At 41.2% G+C, this 17,354-nt stretch overlaps 1 protein-coding gene across 1 annotated transcript; it reads left to right on the top strand.

Moving 5' to 3' along the window:
* The first annotated feature begins 14,157 nt into the window (after positions 1 to 14,157).
* On the top strand, positions 14,158 to 16,521 carry LOC311091950 (zona pellucida sperm-binding protein 4-like). Its single transcript, XM_084128123.1, has 8 exons — positions 14,158 to 15,022; positions 15,100 to 15,287; positions 15,361 to 15,458; positions 15,530 to 15,687; positions 15,764 to 15,956; positions 16,026 to 16,173; positions 16,259 to 16,331; positions 16,410 to 16,521. The coding sequence occupies exons 1-8, from the start codon at positions 14,179 to 14,181 to the stop codon at positions 16,484 to 16,486; spliced, it is 1,779 nt and encodes a 592-aa protein (XP_083984249.1). The 5' UTR covers positions 14,158 to 14,178; the 3' UTR covers positions 16,487 to 16,521.
* The last annotated feature ends 833 nt before the right edge of the window (positions 16,522 to 17,354 follow it).

Raw genomic sequence — 17,354 nt, 5'->3', positions numbered from 1 at the left:
CCAGCACGGCTCTCGCGGAAAGACCGGGAAATGGCAAATTCAAGTGACATTGAAATAGTTTTTTGTTCTAACACAGAGGAAACACAGATGCTAGAAACTGACATGGTCCCATCTGTGCTGGAAACGGCAGGCTTAAGTTCTCCACGCTGGTGGAAAATAAAGACCTTTTCTCTGTTACCGATAGCCGCATTTAATGTGTTGACCCCCGGGTCAGAGTCTCGCGGATAGTGAGGTCACAGGGTGAATTTATTTAAGCTGTGTGGATTTTCATCTTTACAATAGGAAACGTAAACTCACTCAAGAGATCGGCAATTGGATTTTATTGTCCAAATAACTTGCAAACACACTCATAAGTGCGGTCTGGAGCTGCTCTCCATCACGCACGAATGAAGAATCACTTGACAACACACTGGAGTTGAGGGTGGAGATTCCTCCAGGAAAGCAGAGGTCCCCTGCAATTGAAGGATGGGCACAAACTTTTGCTGATTCCAGAGCAATTAACCAATCAGGTCTGGCAATATGGTGTGACAGAGTGAGCACATCACGGGCCGCTGCGACTCACATCCGTTATGCATTGAGACTGGCCAGATCTAAATTAGAGAGCCAATTAACTCTGCTAATAGCCCTCTCCAATTTAATCTGGGAGACAATGGGGGATTGAAGACGATGCTTTATTAAAGACGGGAGCTCACACAATATCCTTTTTCTGCTACGATTCGGAGGGCCTCCACTCACTGCCTTGTTTTTGCTTCAATTAGCCCACCGCCTCCCATGATTAAGTGCCTATAATTATTTTTCAATTAAGGCTTTGATCTGCAGTGTACTGTATACAGCTTCTTGGCACGACAGGAAGAATGAGGATGAGACAGTGAATTTGTTCCCTTTCTGTTTGCCGTTGATGGGGGTGCGGGAGAGATTATGTTTGCAGCGAGGAGGACCCTCTGGGATGGACACTTCCTCTACGCAAAAGCTGATGAAAGCGCAGCTCGGATTTATGATGGGCTTTAAAGTTGGCGTTTCCTGAAATTTCCAGGTTTGAGTTTGTTCAGGAATATGAATCATGCTAATAAGAGGATGTAGCTTGGTGGTATAGCGCACATTGCGCGCAAATTGCAGGTCCTGGTTCAATCCCTGGCATCTCCATCACAATACTCACAACTTCCAGTAAATTGGACTATCCCGATTAGCAACTAATCCTGAATACACAGCACTTGCAAACTGCAGCAGTGAAGGTGATGTAACTCACTGGAAAGGTTGATGCTTTGAACTTTAAATCGCTCTGGGTAAATTTTGTGTTAAATGACAAGTGACCAATAAGTGTGTGAGGATTTTAGACCAATGGAAAATAGCTTCTGGTCTCTGAAAAATTAAAGATGCAAAAATCTTAAGGAAAATCTTGTGAACATGCAATGTGATTTATATGTTATTTGCACAAATGCATTACTTGGATACATAGTGCATATAATCATGTTATCATTTCCTTTATACATTTATATAGTCTATCATTCTTTTGCCATATAATTGATCAGGTATGATTTTTGCCATGTACATGTGTCTCCCAAACAATATATTAAGCATCATGTGTTAAAATAATTTTATATTTAATATTTTACCATAAGTACATGTTGTACAATTGCATCTATATAAAAACACTGGACAGTGTTAGTTTTATGCAACAAAAAAAATACATTATAAAATATTACAACCCACACACTTCATTGAAATGCAAACACATTGAAATCAATACACATCTGTAATCAAAAAAAAAAAAAAAAAAAAAATCTTTCCCAACACTTTAGTGACTTAATCACATATTTATAAAAAATGATTTTGTTGCTACCTGCCTCAACAGTCCTCCACTGAATTCTCTATAAACTGGGTCAAAGCGTTTTGAGCTTGTCCACTTCCAGAGGTAGTCGAAAACACATCAGACTGGATTGCTTTCGTAGTGTAGATGCTCATGTGGTCCAATGCCTTCGAACAGCCACAAAAGACTACCTACTGCCTTAATGCGTAAACATTATGGGAAGCGCGCTAGCCAGACGCGATTTAAAATTTGTTGGCTAAAGACTAAAAACTTACCAAGCACAATGTTCTCTCACCATTCCTGATTTTTAACCCGCACTCACTGCGTTTGGCTTGGTCTTGCGGCTGTCAGATCAGAAACAAAAGCTGCCGCTGTCCGTTTGTTTTTCTGTCGTCTTCGGTTGCATTCAGCTATTAATTGCGTGAGCTTATTTTTCCATTAAATCAAAAGATCTGAATAAGCTCATATATTTACCCTCACTCGTAGAAATCAGGAAAAAAAGTGGTTGGAAGTGGACAAAAGAGACGGACTAAAACACGGCCCCTGGGCCCCTGGGCCATCGCAACCTACTGTCCAGAGCCGGACAGTAACTGAGTACATTTACTTGGGTACAGTACTTAAGTACAATTTTGAGGGATCTGTACTTTACTCGAGTATCATTTTTGGGGAGTACTCATGACTTTACTCAAGTACATTTGAGAGGCAAATATTGTACTCTTTACTCCACTACATTTCTATCCATAACTGTGAGTACCCGTTACTTCTTCTAAAAAAAAAAAAAGGAAAAAAGAAACATCTCGGAAACCCTCAATTTGTTGTTGCCCTCTCAAATGTGATTGGATTGTGCAGGCGCCACTGATTGGGACAGCCTATCAGCAATCACCTTCAGCTTTCCGCCAAAGTCAACTCCATGGTCAGATTTAGATAAGAGACGAAACCATGGACGAAACAATGGATGAAGACGCAGCAGGTCCATCCCGGGAGCAATATTTTTTTTCCCAGGATGGTATAGGGGAAGACTCATGAATATTCATTAGGGAAGTCATCCCTGATTGGTCTTAACCCCAGTGACGAGTAGGTTTAGGGGCGGGGTTATGGAGGTCATAAGACCCCCAGTGATGGGTAGGTTTAGGGGTGGGGTTAGGGGTAGGTCATCAGACCAATCAGGGATGACTTCCCTAATGAATATTCATGAGTCTTCCCCTACCATCCTGGGAAAAAAAATATTGCATCCCGGGAATATGCCAAGCCGTGGCCCCACCTCGCCAGACTATTTCAATTTTCTGAACAAGTTAATGATAGTTTTCGTTTCAAGTGTTTGCTGTGTTTACCAATGTAAGCACTGTGGCAGTAGTAATGCAATATTTAGAAAATGTACTCTTGATACTCAAGTACTTTTAAAAACAAGTACTTTAGTACTTTTACTTAAGTAGACATCTGACTGTAGTACTTTTGTACTTGAGTAAAATTTAGCAAGGGGTATCTGTACTTTTACTCAAGTAATGTAGCTGTGTACTCTGTCCGCCTCTGCTACTGTCAGGATTTACTAAAAACACTCAGTGAAAAATTAGCGCTGAAAAGGCGTAAACACGTGAATCCACGATGGTTTCCCTTTCATGTGCAAAATTTATGGGAGGAATGTATTTAAATGAATCACGCAAGGTGATTTAAGGTTTGCGCTCGTCAATGTAGGCTACTGGTGTTTGCGCCATTATTTACCGCCCAAAAAAAGCACGTCTTAAATACCAGACACTGCCTGGTAGATTGCATTGGTCATAATGGAAATTAGCTGATGGAGTCTGTGTTTGCTCGTTGTCTGTAGATCACACGCAGAACTTTCCACTCCCATCAGCGCTGTTTTGAAATTGCGCTCACTTTAATTTGCCCTTTTTAGTAATTCTGCCCCCAGTTGTAAACGGGTGTTTTCCTCATTTACCTGTGATCCGATTGACCAAAATGCTAATACCAGCTTTAAACAGGGCCTGAGTTAAAAGTGCATGTCCTCCACACCTCCACACTAAGGCCTAGTCCACACATTCATGGGAGTTTTTCCTCCTTCATTTAAAAAAAAAATTGAAAATGTAATGAATCGCTGTCAAGAGCATTCCAAACCAACAGGTGGCGATATAACCCTAACTGTAAAGCCATGTTGGCCAATCAGAAGCCTGGAAAAAAATTACCGGTTCCGACATCACAAGCCAAAATCTCCGGTTTCATCGTCTACACGACAACACTGCAACCAGATTTCTAAAAATCTTCACCCTGGCAGGAGTTTTAAAAAAAAATCGGTTTCAGTGACCGGATTCTGCGTTTGCGTGTGGACAAACGCCCAAACCGCATAGAAAAAGCTGCGATTTTGAAAATACCCGTGTACGTGTGGACAGGGCCTAAATCAGCCTTCCTCTGCTGCATTACCTGTGCTGGAGGTGATCAAAGAGAGGAGGCAGTGCCTGGCTGGATGACAGGACGGGCTAATTATCAGTATAGCTGCAGGGATTAGAAGCGATCAGAGAGGAGGGACGGCATTCAAGGGGCGGTGTGGATGTGACAGCTTCCTTTGTGTGAGAAGCTTTAACTACTAGGCCTCACCACACCCTCCAGGCCAATTCTGACATCATGGTAAAGAGTCATGGAGAAGAGCAGAGGGGAAATATTGGCAATGACAGGGGGTTGTTTCACCATCGCCAACAGATCTGTGAGTGAACAGCCATATTAAAGTTAGAGAGACAGACAAGTATTGACACAATGGGTGGGGTTAAGCTAGAGTAGTTATGTGGTTACAGATATGGGAGTTAAGACCTCAGGTAACAGTGAAGGAAAGAAAAGGAGAGATTTAAAAAAAGAAACGTTTAAAGCCTCTGGTTTTAACACAAAGGCAGAAACAGGGTGCGTCAGCATTCCAATACCTACCTTCATTCAAAAAATAATTACTGTTGCCTGCAAAGGAGAACAGGTTTCTGGTTCACACTGAAGTTGATGGTGGTTGATATTTGTAAGGCCCAACACCCCAAATCCTCTTGTCAGTGTGCTATTGAGAACTATCTTTAAAGAACTGAATCTTTCCTCAAGGCATGGCAATGAAACCCTGAGCGGGCGTTTCAGCTTGAGATTTAGTCAAATCCGAATTATAGACAAAGGTCACCTATGTACTTAATTTAAAAATTATAAAAACAATACTGATTTTGAATACAAGTTCTTTCAGGAGGAGCTATTTGCTATATAATAATATTAATAATAATAAGTTTCTGCCAAATATTAGACATTTAATATATTAAATATATACAATATAGGCCTATATGAATGTTATTTCATACATATTACTGTATATTACACTACCTTTCGAAAAGTAATAATAGTAAATACAGCAAATTACATTTATAATGTTACAAAAGATTCCTTTCAAATAAATGCTATTCTTTTTATTTACCAAAGAATCCTGAAAATGCATCACATTTTCCACAAAAATATTAATAAAAAAATAAGTAAATACAAATAAATACAAATATAATATAAAACAGTTAGGCTATTTGAAAATGTAATAATATTTCACAATATTTCTTTTTTCACTGTATTATTGATAGTTCAAATAGAGCAAATACATCCTTGGTGAACATAAAGAGACTTTTATTACTTTTAAAACATTTTAAAGATCTTACTGACCCCCAAATTTTAAACAGTAGTGTATACTGTATGCATACTCTATTTATACAGTATTTTATGTTTATGAAGACATACTGGCCAGATTACTAAGGAATATCAGCCATCTTTCCATGCAACAACTGAATTTATACGGGCTAGACAAATATTAATATGCCTTTCCTTTCTTAGTCATTGAGTGAAATAGCTTTGGTGTTATTCACATCAAGTGCACTCCTTAACAAGGATGTAAACATTTAGCTATGCATCTAATGTGCTACATTATACACATCTAAAGGAGAATCTAAACATACAAGGAATGTTTTGATATGGCAGCCTTTTGTCCACCCTTTAGAAATGACAGTATAAAGCCTTATTTTTAACCCTCGATGTAACATCTGGAAAATTAATGAAGAGAGAATTTCTTACTAAGCATCCTTTTCTCTGGAACTGAAGAAGCCACTTAACGCCATCAATTAATTGCCAAACACAGGGGACGTTTCAGATGCTTTAAACATGCTTTAAATGGCATGGCATTATCGAACATGACTATAACCTGGCTGTATACACACTGCGGTTTATTCATATTGAACACATCTGTTCATATTGTTGACATCAAGGCCTTGAAGTGAAGCTATTTTAAACAAAAAGAAGTATGTGAGCTAAAAGCTGGAAGAGGAAAGCAAGCATAAGGAAGTAGAGGTGGATCTAAGTAAAGTAAAGTGTGAGGAAGAGAGGGAGAATGAGAGAGAGCGAGAGATTGGAGAGCAATAATGTAATATCAGGCAAAAAAGAGCGTCTCTTTAAGGGAGAAGTAGGGATATTGGCGACGCTTGTGCGGAGGTGAGGGGAGGGGAACAGGGTTTGGATTGTGTCTGAAACATTTTGTATGACCTCCTCTCTCGGCCATCCATCAGAACGGCTGGCTCATTATTCTAACTAGCCGGCTCTTTTCTTCTGTTGCAGGACGCCATCAGTAGCAATCTGCATGCCAATTATCGGCCAGACCCCCTGATACCCCGTATGAAAATGATCTGTCAAAGAAAAAAAAGAAGGGGAAAAAGGAATGCGAAAAGGCTTTTGCTCCATAGCCCCAATCTCTCCCCTCCCCTCATTTTCTACTCTCTCTTTCTCCTTCTCTCTCTCTCCCTCACCCTCCCTGTATGGGCAGTGACAGGGCTTCCTGGAAAATTAATCTATGGAGAGAGAGAGAGAGAGAGAGAGAGAGAGAGAGAGAGAGAGAGAGAGAGAGAGAGAGAGTAAAAAAAAAAAATTATAAATGTAGCTATTCTTCGTCTTCAGCCGGCTCAGCTCTTGGGCTCCGCGGGGCAGGGGGAAGTGGAGAGGGTGATAATTGCAAGCGAGAGAAGGATGATAACAAAGGGATACTCTTCTCCCCTTGAATGTTAGACTAAGGGCAAGGGCAAGTGGGCCAGCTACAGCCATCTTTAAACGCTTTGTGCCCTTCCAGGTATACTCCTTTCATTCGGCTATCAAATTACAGATGGGAATCCAACATTATGTCACTGTTCTTATTGGGCTTCAGTAAAGCTTCCTCTCGGACCTGCATGCACTGAAATGTGGAGGGCCAAAATGCATAGTAAAGATGTCAAAAAAACCATCTCTCTACTGAATAAACAATAAAGATCACAAGGGCAAAGTTATGGACAATAGAAAGACAAGATTTCAGGCAAAATGATCAGCTTTGAACATCCACAGCAATGAAATATAGCATGGGTATTCAACTGAAGTTCCAAAAGGTCAATTTTATTTTGTATTTTTAAACAATCATAACTCACAATGTTTCAGCAGTCAGTATGTTGTTTAGAGATTTCTAAAATGAGGGTCCACCCAGCAAACACATTTACGTTGTGGCAACGTCTCTGGCACGTTGCATTTCTGCTATGGCAACGTCGCTGTCTACGGGCTTGCAACATTGTAACAACGTAGAATTGTAAGACGTGACAGGGCTGTAGCAACGTTGTTGCGCGACATTCAGCAACTGAGAGATGATGTTCTGACAATTTTTATATGGTGTATTTTGTTAGATAATTATATACTTTTTATCGTTTATTGTTTATCTATATTATTATTTAATGGGGCTATCAACACCTGCAAGTGTAGCCTACACTTTGAAGAGTAAAAATTAGGGATGTCCCGATCCGATCACGTGATCGGAAATCGGGCCCGATCACGTGGTTTCAGACTCGATCGGAATCGGACGTTACCTCCCGATCAGGACTCGGATATATATGTATATATATTCTCACTATTTTTTTAACACATCTATAGTTATGCGGTGCCACAGAGTTACGCTGGTTTTACACTGCACGCGTTAACAGAGCGTAAGCAGCGCAGGAGCAGTGCGTATGGTGAGCAGGAGCAGGACACGCGCGTTTTGCTTTCACACTGGCAGCGTTTGTCACGCGCGGCTGAACCGCGGGTTGTGTACAGACAGAGTAGCCTACTCTATAATGGATAAGTTGGCATTGAACATCCTGGATCTGTTTTTTGCTCTTCTTTATTCTTTTTTTATGTATTATAGAAGTATCGGATCGGGACTCGGTATCGGTAGATACTCAAAATCAAATGACTCGGACTCGGACTCGAGGGCAAAAAAACCTGATCGGGACATCCCTAGTAAAAATGACAGAAGGTTTCGTTAATTCAACTTTATTAAAACTGCATATAATCAAATTGCACTTCCAAAAGTCATACATTTGTGAAAAAAAGAAATAAACGAATATACAAATTTATTTTAAGTATAATAAATAAAACATAAAAAGCAAAGGCAGATCAGAACATTTAATGAACAAAACCGGGTCTGTATGGCGGACAGTAGCCGAAAGCAGGTGTCACCGGGGAAAACATCCACAAATCCAGAGTTGCAAAGAAACGAATGAGACTAAATAGCGGAAAAATCAAACGAAAACTAAACAGTGCGAGCGATGCTACATTAATCACATTAGAAATTAAAGTTGTAGGTTGTGTTTGATAGCTGAGGTAGGCTAAACGCAATACTCACATATCCTTGCTCGATGATGAATGAGATCACAATGAGCCCAACAACAGGTGGTTGGAATTTAAAAGGCTGATTTTCCCGCTTCAGGGCAGTGACGAGTCGCCTACATATGTAGTCCAGTGGTTGTCCAGACACCGTTGGCACAACCTTTAGCAATGGCCCTGAACGGTGGTTTAATGTCAACATTGTGACAACGCTGTAACAACCTTCACCACACAACGTAGTTATAGCAACCTTTTGGCCATGTTGTTAGAAGGTTGGCTACGTTGTGCCAACGTTCTGTGTTTGCTGGGCAGAACGGCCTATAATTAATTGTAAATTTTAGGTTGGCAGCCACAATACCACAAGAGTAAAAATCAATAAATCAAGTGTGAAATCTGCATTCTGGCTTTCTCTTTATTGCATCAAAAAGTATAAACGCTCCATCCATGTCATGGTTATATGTTACTTCACGTGTAGTTTCTGTTTCAACTTTGCAATGTAAAGTTTGTTTAACCATTTTGTGTAGCCAAAAAGTGCTAGTTTTGTATTAATAATAGTTTAATAGCAGTGGTTCATGGTCCAGTGGGCACATCTAATCTCACCTGATCTCAAAAGCTAAGCAAGGTTTGGCTTGGTTAGAATTTGGATGGGAGACCGCCTGCAATACCAGATGCTGTAAAGGCCCCGACATACTTCAAGCGAAAGCAAAGAATGAACTGGTGTGACAGAACTTCAAACAAAATCAGGCCAAAATAATGTTGGACTTTTGGAGTTAATTTCAGGAGTTCAAAAACTTGTAAAACCAAACGTTCTGGAAAAGTTCACTCATGGCTGGTAAAGACCTTTGAACCATCTCCAGTTCATTTCTTCTGTTCAGTCCAGTGAGGTCAAACATGAACACACTAGACAGCTGCTTTATAGTAGAAATTGAAGTTGCAATTATAATTGAAAGCAAAACTGAAACTGTTTGTTCATGTTTATTAAAGCTGTATACTTTTAAGCAGTATAAATAAAATCTATTGCTATAAATAAATGTGACATGACTTGACTGGACTGCCGAATTGTAGAGCCTGTAAAACATATCCACATCGCTATGAGTTGTGATAGACTCAAGCATACCTGCAACTATACATAGGACAAGCAGTTTGGAGAATGGATTCCGAGTTTTGCTTATTGGTGATCTCTGCATTATAGCGACAAGGTGTTTGTGTAGCTCAAACAGTAGTGTAGCATGGTGCTAGCATGCTAAGGTCATGGGTTCAATTCCGAAGGAATGCATGAAATTATTTTGAATGCAAGGTAATTTGCTTTGGACAAAAGTGGCTTAGTATTACATACTTTTGACTGTGTCACACCTTACCAAATATTTCGTATTTTAAGATCACTTGCACCTATTTATCAAGTTTGTAGCTTTCCTAATCCATCAACACTCCAGTCATACAGCTGCTAAGATCAGACATCTTACTGTATACCAGACTCCATTTGGAATGAACATAGTGAGAGCCTTTCTATAGTTTAAAAGTGAAAGAGGCATTGAAATCCTGTGTGTCGCCTCATTTTCAGCATAGGGGACAGCTGGTAAAGCTAAGCCAGAGAACAGAGGCTACGGAGTTTCAGCGGAGAATCACATTTTCTCTGTTTCCCTTTGTGCCCCATGTGTGTGTGCTTTGATTAAAGAAAGAAGAGGCTCTAATCGTGTTAAGGCCATTTTGTCCAATTGTTTTAACACCCACGTCCATATCCTCCCGCAAAGAAAGCTTGATATAGATGCCACAGTGGAGCAAAAGCAATGTCTCTCTAACCAGGCTGATCTACCCAATCTCACAGAACAGAGCTAACACAACAAGTCAACACCAGACAAAGCTGGAAAGTGTTTGTAAAAAATCTATTTTATCACAGTGTTGCTGTGTTTTGTAGGAGATGATTTTTATTTTTTTAGCTTTTGTGCAGTAGGTAGCGCACAGTGGTTGGCTTAAGGGACCGAATCCGAGTTCGAATCCGACTTGGCTCATGACCCATTCCCATTTTCCCACTTTCCTCTCTGCCACTACTGTGAATAAAAGCCAAAAAGAGGTTGTCCAGACAAACTAACGGAGTAGGTCAGAGGTTCTTATGCCACATTCTGACTGACCCAGCATGCTGTTCTACTGCCATCAGTTTACACTCATCCAGCCACAAACAATGCTATATATCACAGTATTTCACACACTGTGGAATTCTACATTCTCATGACATAGGGTGCATATTTACATTATTACCATTTTGCGGCAAAATTCTGCAGACAAAATGGATTTTCACATGAGGGACGTGTAAGGGGATTCAAGGATTCAAGTTGAACTTTGAACTTGCAAATTCATTGCATAAAGAAGTTCATTCAAGTGTGCTATTAGTATACTTCTTTTAAGATAATATACTTTCAAAATTTCAAGCAAGTAGGCCAATATGGGTATTGACTTTTATTGACAAATTGGCCGATACTCCTTTAAAGGGGTCAATGTCATTTTTGTACAAGCTAATATGATTCTTTAGGGTCTAAATTAAAAGTTTGTAATATACTTTAATTAAAAATTCTCATTAGTATTGTAAGAAAACACTCATTTTACCTGGTCAAAAACAGCTCTGTTTTCAGCACGCCGTTTCAGTGCATGTGTCTTTAAATGATAATGAGCTTTGCTCACCCCGCCCCTCTGTTCTGTACGTACACCGTTTAAATAATACAAAAAACATAACGCGTTGTTCATTATAAACGTGGGATTATGAATTATATTGAGAACGTCGTACATAGAAAACATGCCATAATGTACCCTGAGTGTAAAAATAGCCACATTCATTGTGAAGCGTGCAAGCTATTTGCAAAGATTAATATAAAGATTAATATAAAGGTCTATAAAACGTTACACTCACTTGTTCTTCTGGAGGTTCAGCAGGAACACGAATAGTTGGTACTGATCCTTTTTTCTGGAGCAGCTTCTTAGCAAAAACAGCTTTATACTGACCCTCGTTTGTAACGTTAAAACAGTCTGGTGAAATGATTCGCGCAAACATGACAGCATTGACGTTGATCGTGGGGAATATTCCCTTCGAAAACAAACTCAGCCACTGCGTCTTCAGCTGTACGGATTTAGAAACATCATCAATATGACTGCTGTGTTCGTTATTACACCCAAGAACAGAACACCACAATCGTTAGACGCCATTCTGCTCAGCACTCCAGCGATCAACAATGAACGCGCCGGTCGGCGCGTGCTATGATTGACAGCTCGCTCACGAGGGCGCGAGGGCGGGTCTGTGTTTGAAACGCTGCTGTCAATCAGCCATCGTGGGAGGGGCGTCGATATTGTGACGTCACAATATCGAACAGCTTGATTTGAGACAGGAGGAAACATATAAGAAGATTTAAAAAAAAACACTGGATGGATTTTTATCATTTTATGATGGTTGTGTACAGGCACTGCCAACACACATTTCAGTACAATCAACTTGTAAAAGTGCATGTACCATTATATGACCCCTTTAAAGGGATACTTCAGTATTAAGCTTTGTATCAGTAGAAAACCTGTAGTATTTTCAAATTACTGTGCTTCCCTCCCTCATATCCCCCTGAGACGAGAGATTTATGTATTTTTTGTCTGGAAAAAATCCTCCGATGAGGCAAAAAACGTCATTTTGCATCATCGGAGGACTTTTTGGCCAGAGGCTAGAAACTACAGCCAGTGCTAGTTCCGCATGTTTTCAACCCGCCCATAGGGGGTGGGATCTCACTCACAGAATGTACAAATAGTGTCAGCCATCTTTTTTTGGAAGCTAAGCTATCAGGCTCTTGTTCTGTGGAGAAAGCTGAATAGGGGTTACCATCCTCTTTTTTTCCGGCCGTCGAGATCGTCCAAAATGTCCGGGATTTGGCTTTTGCTTTCTACAGTCGCCATTTATTGTTTACATGCACACCTTTTGTTTCAATCTAACTGAATTCATTCCGATTGGTGAATCTGAATGTAGTGTTTACATGAACGCTAAACAAGTGATCGGTTGATGTGCGTTTTAGCATTGCTAAGAAAATTCTCGCTTCTCTGTGAGAGATAGCCTACAAGACCGGTGTCGCTCATCAGTAATCACGCCACCGGCCTCACGCCGTTCTCCCGCGCCCCTCAGCCTCGTCCTGCTCGCCACAGTAAACATAATGAATGGCGACTGTAGAACGCAAAAGCCGAATCCCGGACATTTTGGGCGATCTCGAAATCCCGGGCAGACTCGTCACGGAGACTCACGATAAAACAGCGTCTTTTAAGTTTTGAGTCAACAACAAGTTAAACAACTAGGCCTAGCCTAGTTGTTTAACTGCGCCAGAGAATGTCTAATAGGAAGAGAATTGGCACTCTCTGGTTACTTCCGGTTTCTGGACTGGCTGCAGTAACACGTCTCTGTCCATGCGGGGGCGCTCGCAGGCGAGTGCAGAATGAATGGCGCTATACCCATCAAAATCCACTTTTCTCAGGATATAATTTTTTGTCTAGTAATTTGAATGTTGTATTCGAAAGGAGATGCAAAGAAATTACACATCGCTGGGTGTTAGATTCACTTATTGGCTTTAAAAAGTCTTTTAAAGTGTCAATGACGTCATACACATCGTACGACCAGAGATACTGCTTTACGGCAATCCTTCAGTTGCTTTGATGCTTTCGCGCTCTGCACTTTCTTTTCTCTCGAGGCATTGACAACACAGCTGACACAGGTAAATACACGTGCTAGAAGAGTTTTTGTTTTGTTTGTTTCTGGTCCCGCTTCGGATGCCACGATGCCATCAAGTGGTATCTCTGGTCGTAATCAGTCCTTCACTGACCAATCAGCGTTCATTAGCAGAATGCTAGCGTGTTATGGGCAACAACAACTCAACCTGTAAGAAATCGAAAGGACATAAGTACTCGTTCATTCAACTTTCGACATATAAACCATGATGTTGAAATTGCAAAACCTACAATCAAATCTGAGATTTCTCAACGGCAATCGGGTCAAAGAGACAAATTTAGCCGTCTAGCCCCATAGACTCCCATTCATTTTGCACTCATGGGCGATCGCCCCAAGTGGAACTCTGGTGGAACTACAACCAAAATTCGGTACAATAGGACTTAATAGGGAGTGCGCAGGCTCTCCGTAGACGGGCTCTGACTGCGCTCTCTTACCGGTAGGTGTGGCTTGGGAGTGGCCTCATAGGGCAGCGAAGCAAGTGCGTTCTGGGAGTTGTTGTCTTCCATCCAGAAAATAAATTTTCTGGCTTTTCTCAGTACAGAAGGCTCCAAATTCAAAAATAATTTCACATTTTTACTACATAAATGACCCATTTTAAATACACATTCATCGTTCCAGAGGTGAAGTATCCCTTTAAACTTTCTTAACGTAGGCCTGTTGCCATAAGAACACTATGATGTGTTTCAAAGAAGAAAAACAACCCAGAATAGCTAAAACATCTAATATAAAAAAGGCTGAATTCAGAATGGCAGAAATAGTACTAGCATACTATTCTGAATTCAGCTCAATGTGGTTTTATGTATGTTCAAAAGGGAAAAATTGACTTTTAAGAAACAATAGAATTGCCTAGTTGCATAAACTCCCACTCGTGCAAGTCTGGAGAATCATGACTGTTAATGAAGAGGGAGGGATTATCATTAATTAGCCAAAGTCTGAGTACAAAAAGACCAAAGAGCAGCACCTCAACAGTGTGACTAGCTGTTGAACAATGGCAGGAAGTTGGTGTGCTGTTCAGTCTCTGGCACTCTGTGTTTGGTTCTGTGCGTTCAGTCATGCTGTTCCAAAGTGGAGTGATCTGCCCCAGAATCCTCAAGCTCTGATGTTCCAGCAAACTGACCAGCGGTTTCAAAAGCCAGTTCAACAGCAATCTAGTCAATGGTTTCCTCAGCAGATTCAAAAGCCAGTTCAACAGCAAGCAGCTAGTCAACAGTTTCCTCAGCAGGTTCAACAGCAAGCTAGTCAATGGTTTCCTCAGCAGGTTCAAAAGCCAGTTCAACAGCAAGCTGCTAGTCAACAGTTTCCTCAGCAGGTTCAACAGCAAGCTAGTCAATGGTTTCCTCAGCAGGTTCAAAAGCCAGTTCAACAGCAAGCTGCAAGTCAACAGTTTCCTCAGCAGGTTCAACAGCAAGCTAGTCAATGGTTTCCTCAGCAGGTTCAACAGCAAGCTGCTAGTCAACAGCTTCCTCAGCAGGTTCAACAGCAAGCTAGTCAATGGTTTCCTCAGCAGGTTCAAAAGCCAGTTCAACAGGAAGCTAGTCAGTTTCCTCAGCAGGTTCAAAAGCCATTTCAACAGCAAGCTAGTCAACAGTTTCCTGAGCAGGTTCAACAGCAAGCTAGTCAATGGTTTCCTCAGTCAGTTCAACAGCAAGCTAGTCAACAGTTTCCTCAGCAGTTTCAGCCTAAGCAGCCAGTGGCACAGGCAGAGCCCCTTGACAAATGTACTGTAGCTGATTATGAGCAGATTCAATGTGGACCACCTAGTATCAGTGGTGCTGAGTGTGCTGCTATCAACTGCTGCTTTAATGGACAGCAGTGTTACTATGGGAAGGCAGGTAAGAGTATAGTCCATGTAGAGGCATTCATGTTAAACTGATCCTCAGCAATAACCTGCTCTTGTAACTCGTTCCAGTGACTGTCCAGTGTATAAGAGATGGTCAGTTTGTGGTAGTGGTGGCTAGAGATGTTACGCTGCCTCGATTGAGCCTGGATTCAGTCCGTCTGCTGGGTGGAAGTGATCCAGCTTGCAGTCCTGTGGGATCCACACCTTTCTTTGCTATATACCAGTTCCCTGTCACTGCATGTGGCACAAGCATGATGGTAAGTAGCTGCTTGTGGTTTTGTTCTGCATGGCTTAGAATGGTTTGGATGCTAACAATGTTACTATTTGCAGGAGGACAGTGGATATGTGGTGTATGAAAACAGAATGACCTCCTCATATGAAGTGGGTATCGGACCACTTGGTTCCATTACAAGGGACAGCCACTTTGAGTAAGTGATGTATGCTTTATCATAAATGTGATTCTTGGACAAATGCTACAAGCTCACTGTTTGTTGTCCAGGCTTCTCTTCCAGTGTAGGTACTCTGGTACCTCTGTGGAAGCTCTGGTTGTGGAGGTCAACACTGTTCCTCCACCTCCACCAGTAGCTGCTCCTGGACCCCTCAGGGTGGAGCTTAGACTGGCAAATGGTCAATGTGTCACCAAAGGCTGTGCAGAAGGTAAGTGTTGGTCCCAAGTATGCCTAAAGCCTTTCTAAAACTCCAGTTTCTATTTAAACACTGCATTCTTCCTCAGGGGATGAGGCGTACACGTCCTACTACAGTGATGCTGATTATCCAGTTACAAAAGTCCTGCGGGAGCCTGTGTATGTTGAGGTGCACATTTTGGGGAGGACCGACCCCAACATTGTCCTGATACTGGGACATTGCTGGGCGACATCAACCCCCAGTCCACTCAGTCTACCCCAATGGGATCTTCTGGTTGATGGGTGAGTAAGGCCAGTCTTTATCCATCTAGTGTGCTGTAAGGCATTTCTGACTGCCTCTTTGCCTTTCAGATGCCCTTACCAGGATGATCGTTACCTGACCATATTGGTTCCAGTGGCTGGATCATCTGGTCTTCAGTTCCCGACCCACTACAAACGCTTTGTTGTGAAGATGTTCACATTTGTAGATCCAGCATCACTGGCTCCTCTGCAGGAAACCGTATGCTCTGCAGCCTTACCGCAACCCTTAATATTAGTGCTTTTTACATTGAATTCTATGGCTTAACCCTTTCCCCCTCTGTTAGGTCTTCATCCACTGTAGTACAGAGGTGTGCCATCCCTCCTCTGGCTCCTGTGAGCAAAGTTGTGCTAGGAAAAGTGAGTGCTTGCTGTAAGTTGACTTCAGGAACTGAGAATTTATTTAAATGCCCATCATGCTTCTACCACTTTTTACAGGAAGACACGTGCACGTCAAGACCATCTCTAGTGGGCAAACTGTGGTGTCTAGTGGACAAGTTAACCTGGTCAAGTGAATTTAAGTGTTTTAATAAACTTCATGAAACTCAACATGTTTCTCTTTGGTATTCATTTCTGTCTGAAGTTGGATGTTTCATGACTGTTCTCAGTTTGACTTCTGCACTACTAAACTTTTCTTTTGTGCATTGAGATTCTTGTCTTGAACTAAACAAGCCAAGTTTCTGCCTAAGCCATTTAACTTTACTATTTGCCAAGTTCTAGTCATTAACTTGGGCCCCTGTTCATGTTTCACATATCAAATTAAGGTTTTAGCTTCTGTCTGTTTGAGGCTTTACATATGACTTTATGGCTGGACTAGCATAACTGCATATATTGATGCCCAAACCCCTCTGAGGTCACTCGTTGGCTTCTGTAATGCTTTTTTATAGTCACATATCTTTTATCCCAAGATATGATTCTAAGTGCAGGTTGATACTGATTTTCATTTGTTTCAGGCTAGCCCCAGTAATGTAGACTTTCATTTAAGCATTAATCCCTTAACTGTTGTATCCCAACTAGGTAGCTGTCCAAGGCCTTGTTTACACAATGGTAAGAAGCATTTTTGTAAATCGGATCACAGGTGGACTGTGGTAAATGAAGGTGTAAAAAGGGGTGTTTTTTTTTTTTTGAGCTTGTCTATTTTTGGCCACTTCCAGAGGTAGTCCAACACATTCGACCAGATTGCTTTCATAGAGTAGATGCTCATGTGGTTGAATGTGTTCGAACAGCCACACAACGGTGTACTCTACCCCTGACCTAGTAGGCCTACGTAAACATTTAAGTGCACTAGCAGGTGTGATTTAAATACTTTTTTTTTTCACATAGTTTTACATACTGTCATGAACTTACATTGTCTGAAAATATTGATTTATAAAGAAAACAGAT

This window comes from Abramis brama (assembly GCF_963993115.1).
Source record: "Abramis brama genome assembly, chromosome: 11".
NCBI classification, from domain to species: domain Eukaryota; kingdom Metazoa; phylum Chordata; class Actinopteri; order Cypriniformes; family Leuciscidae; genus Abramis; species Abramis brama.
Note: the sequence above shows the minus strand (reverse complement) of the source record. Positions and strands in the feature narration are given on the sequence as shown.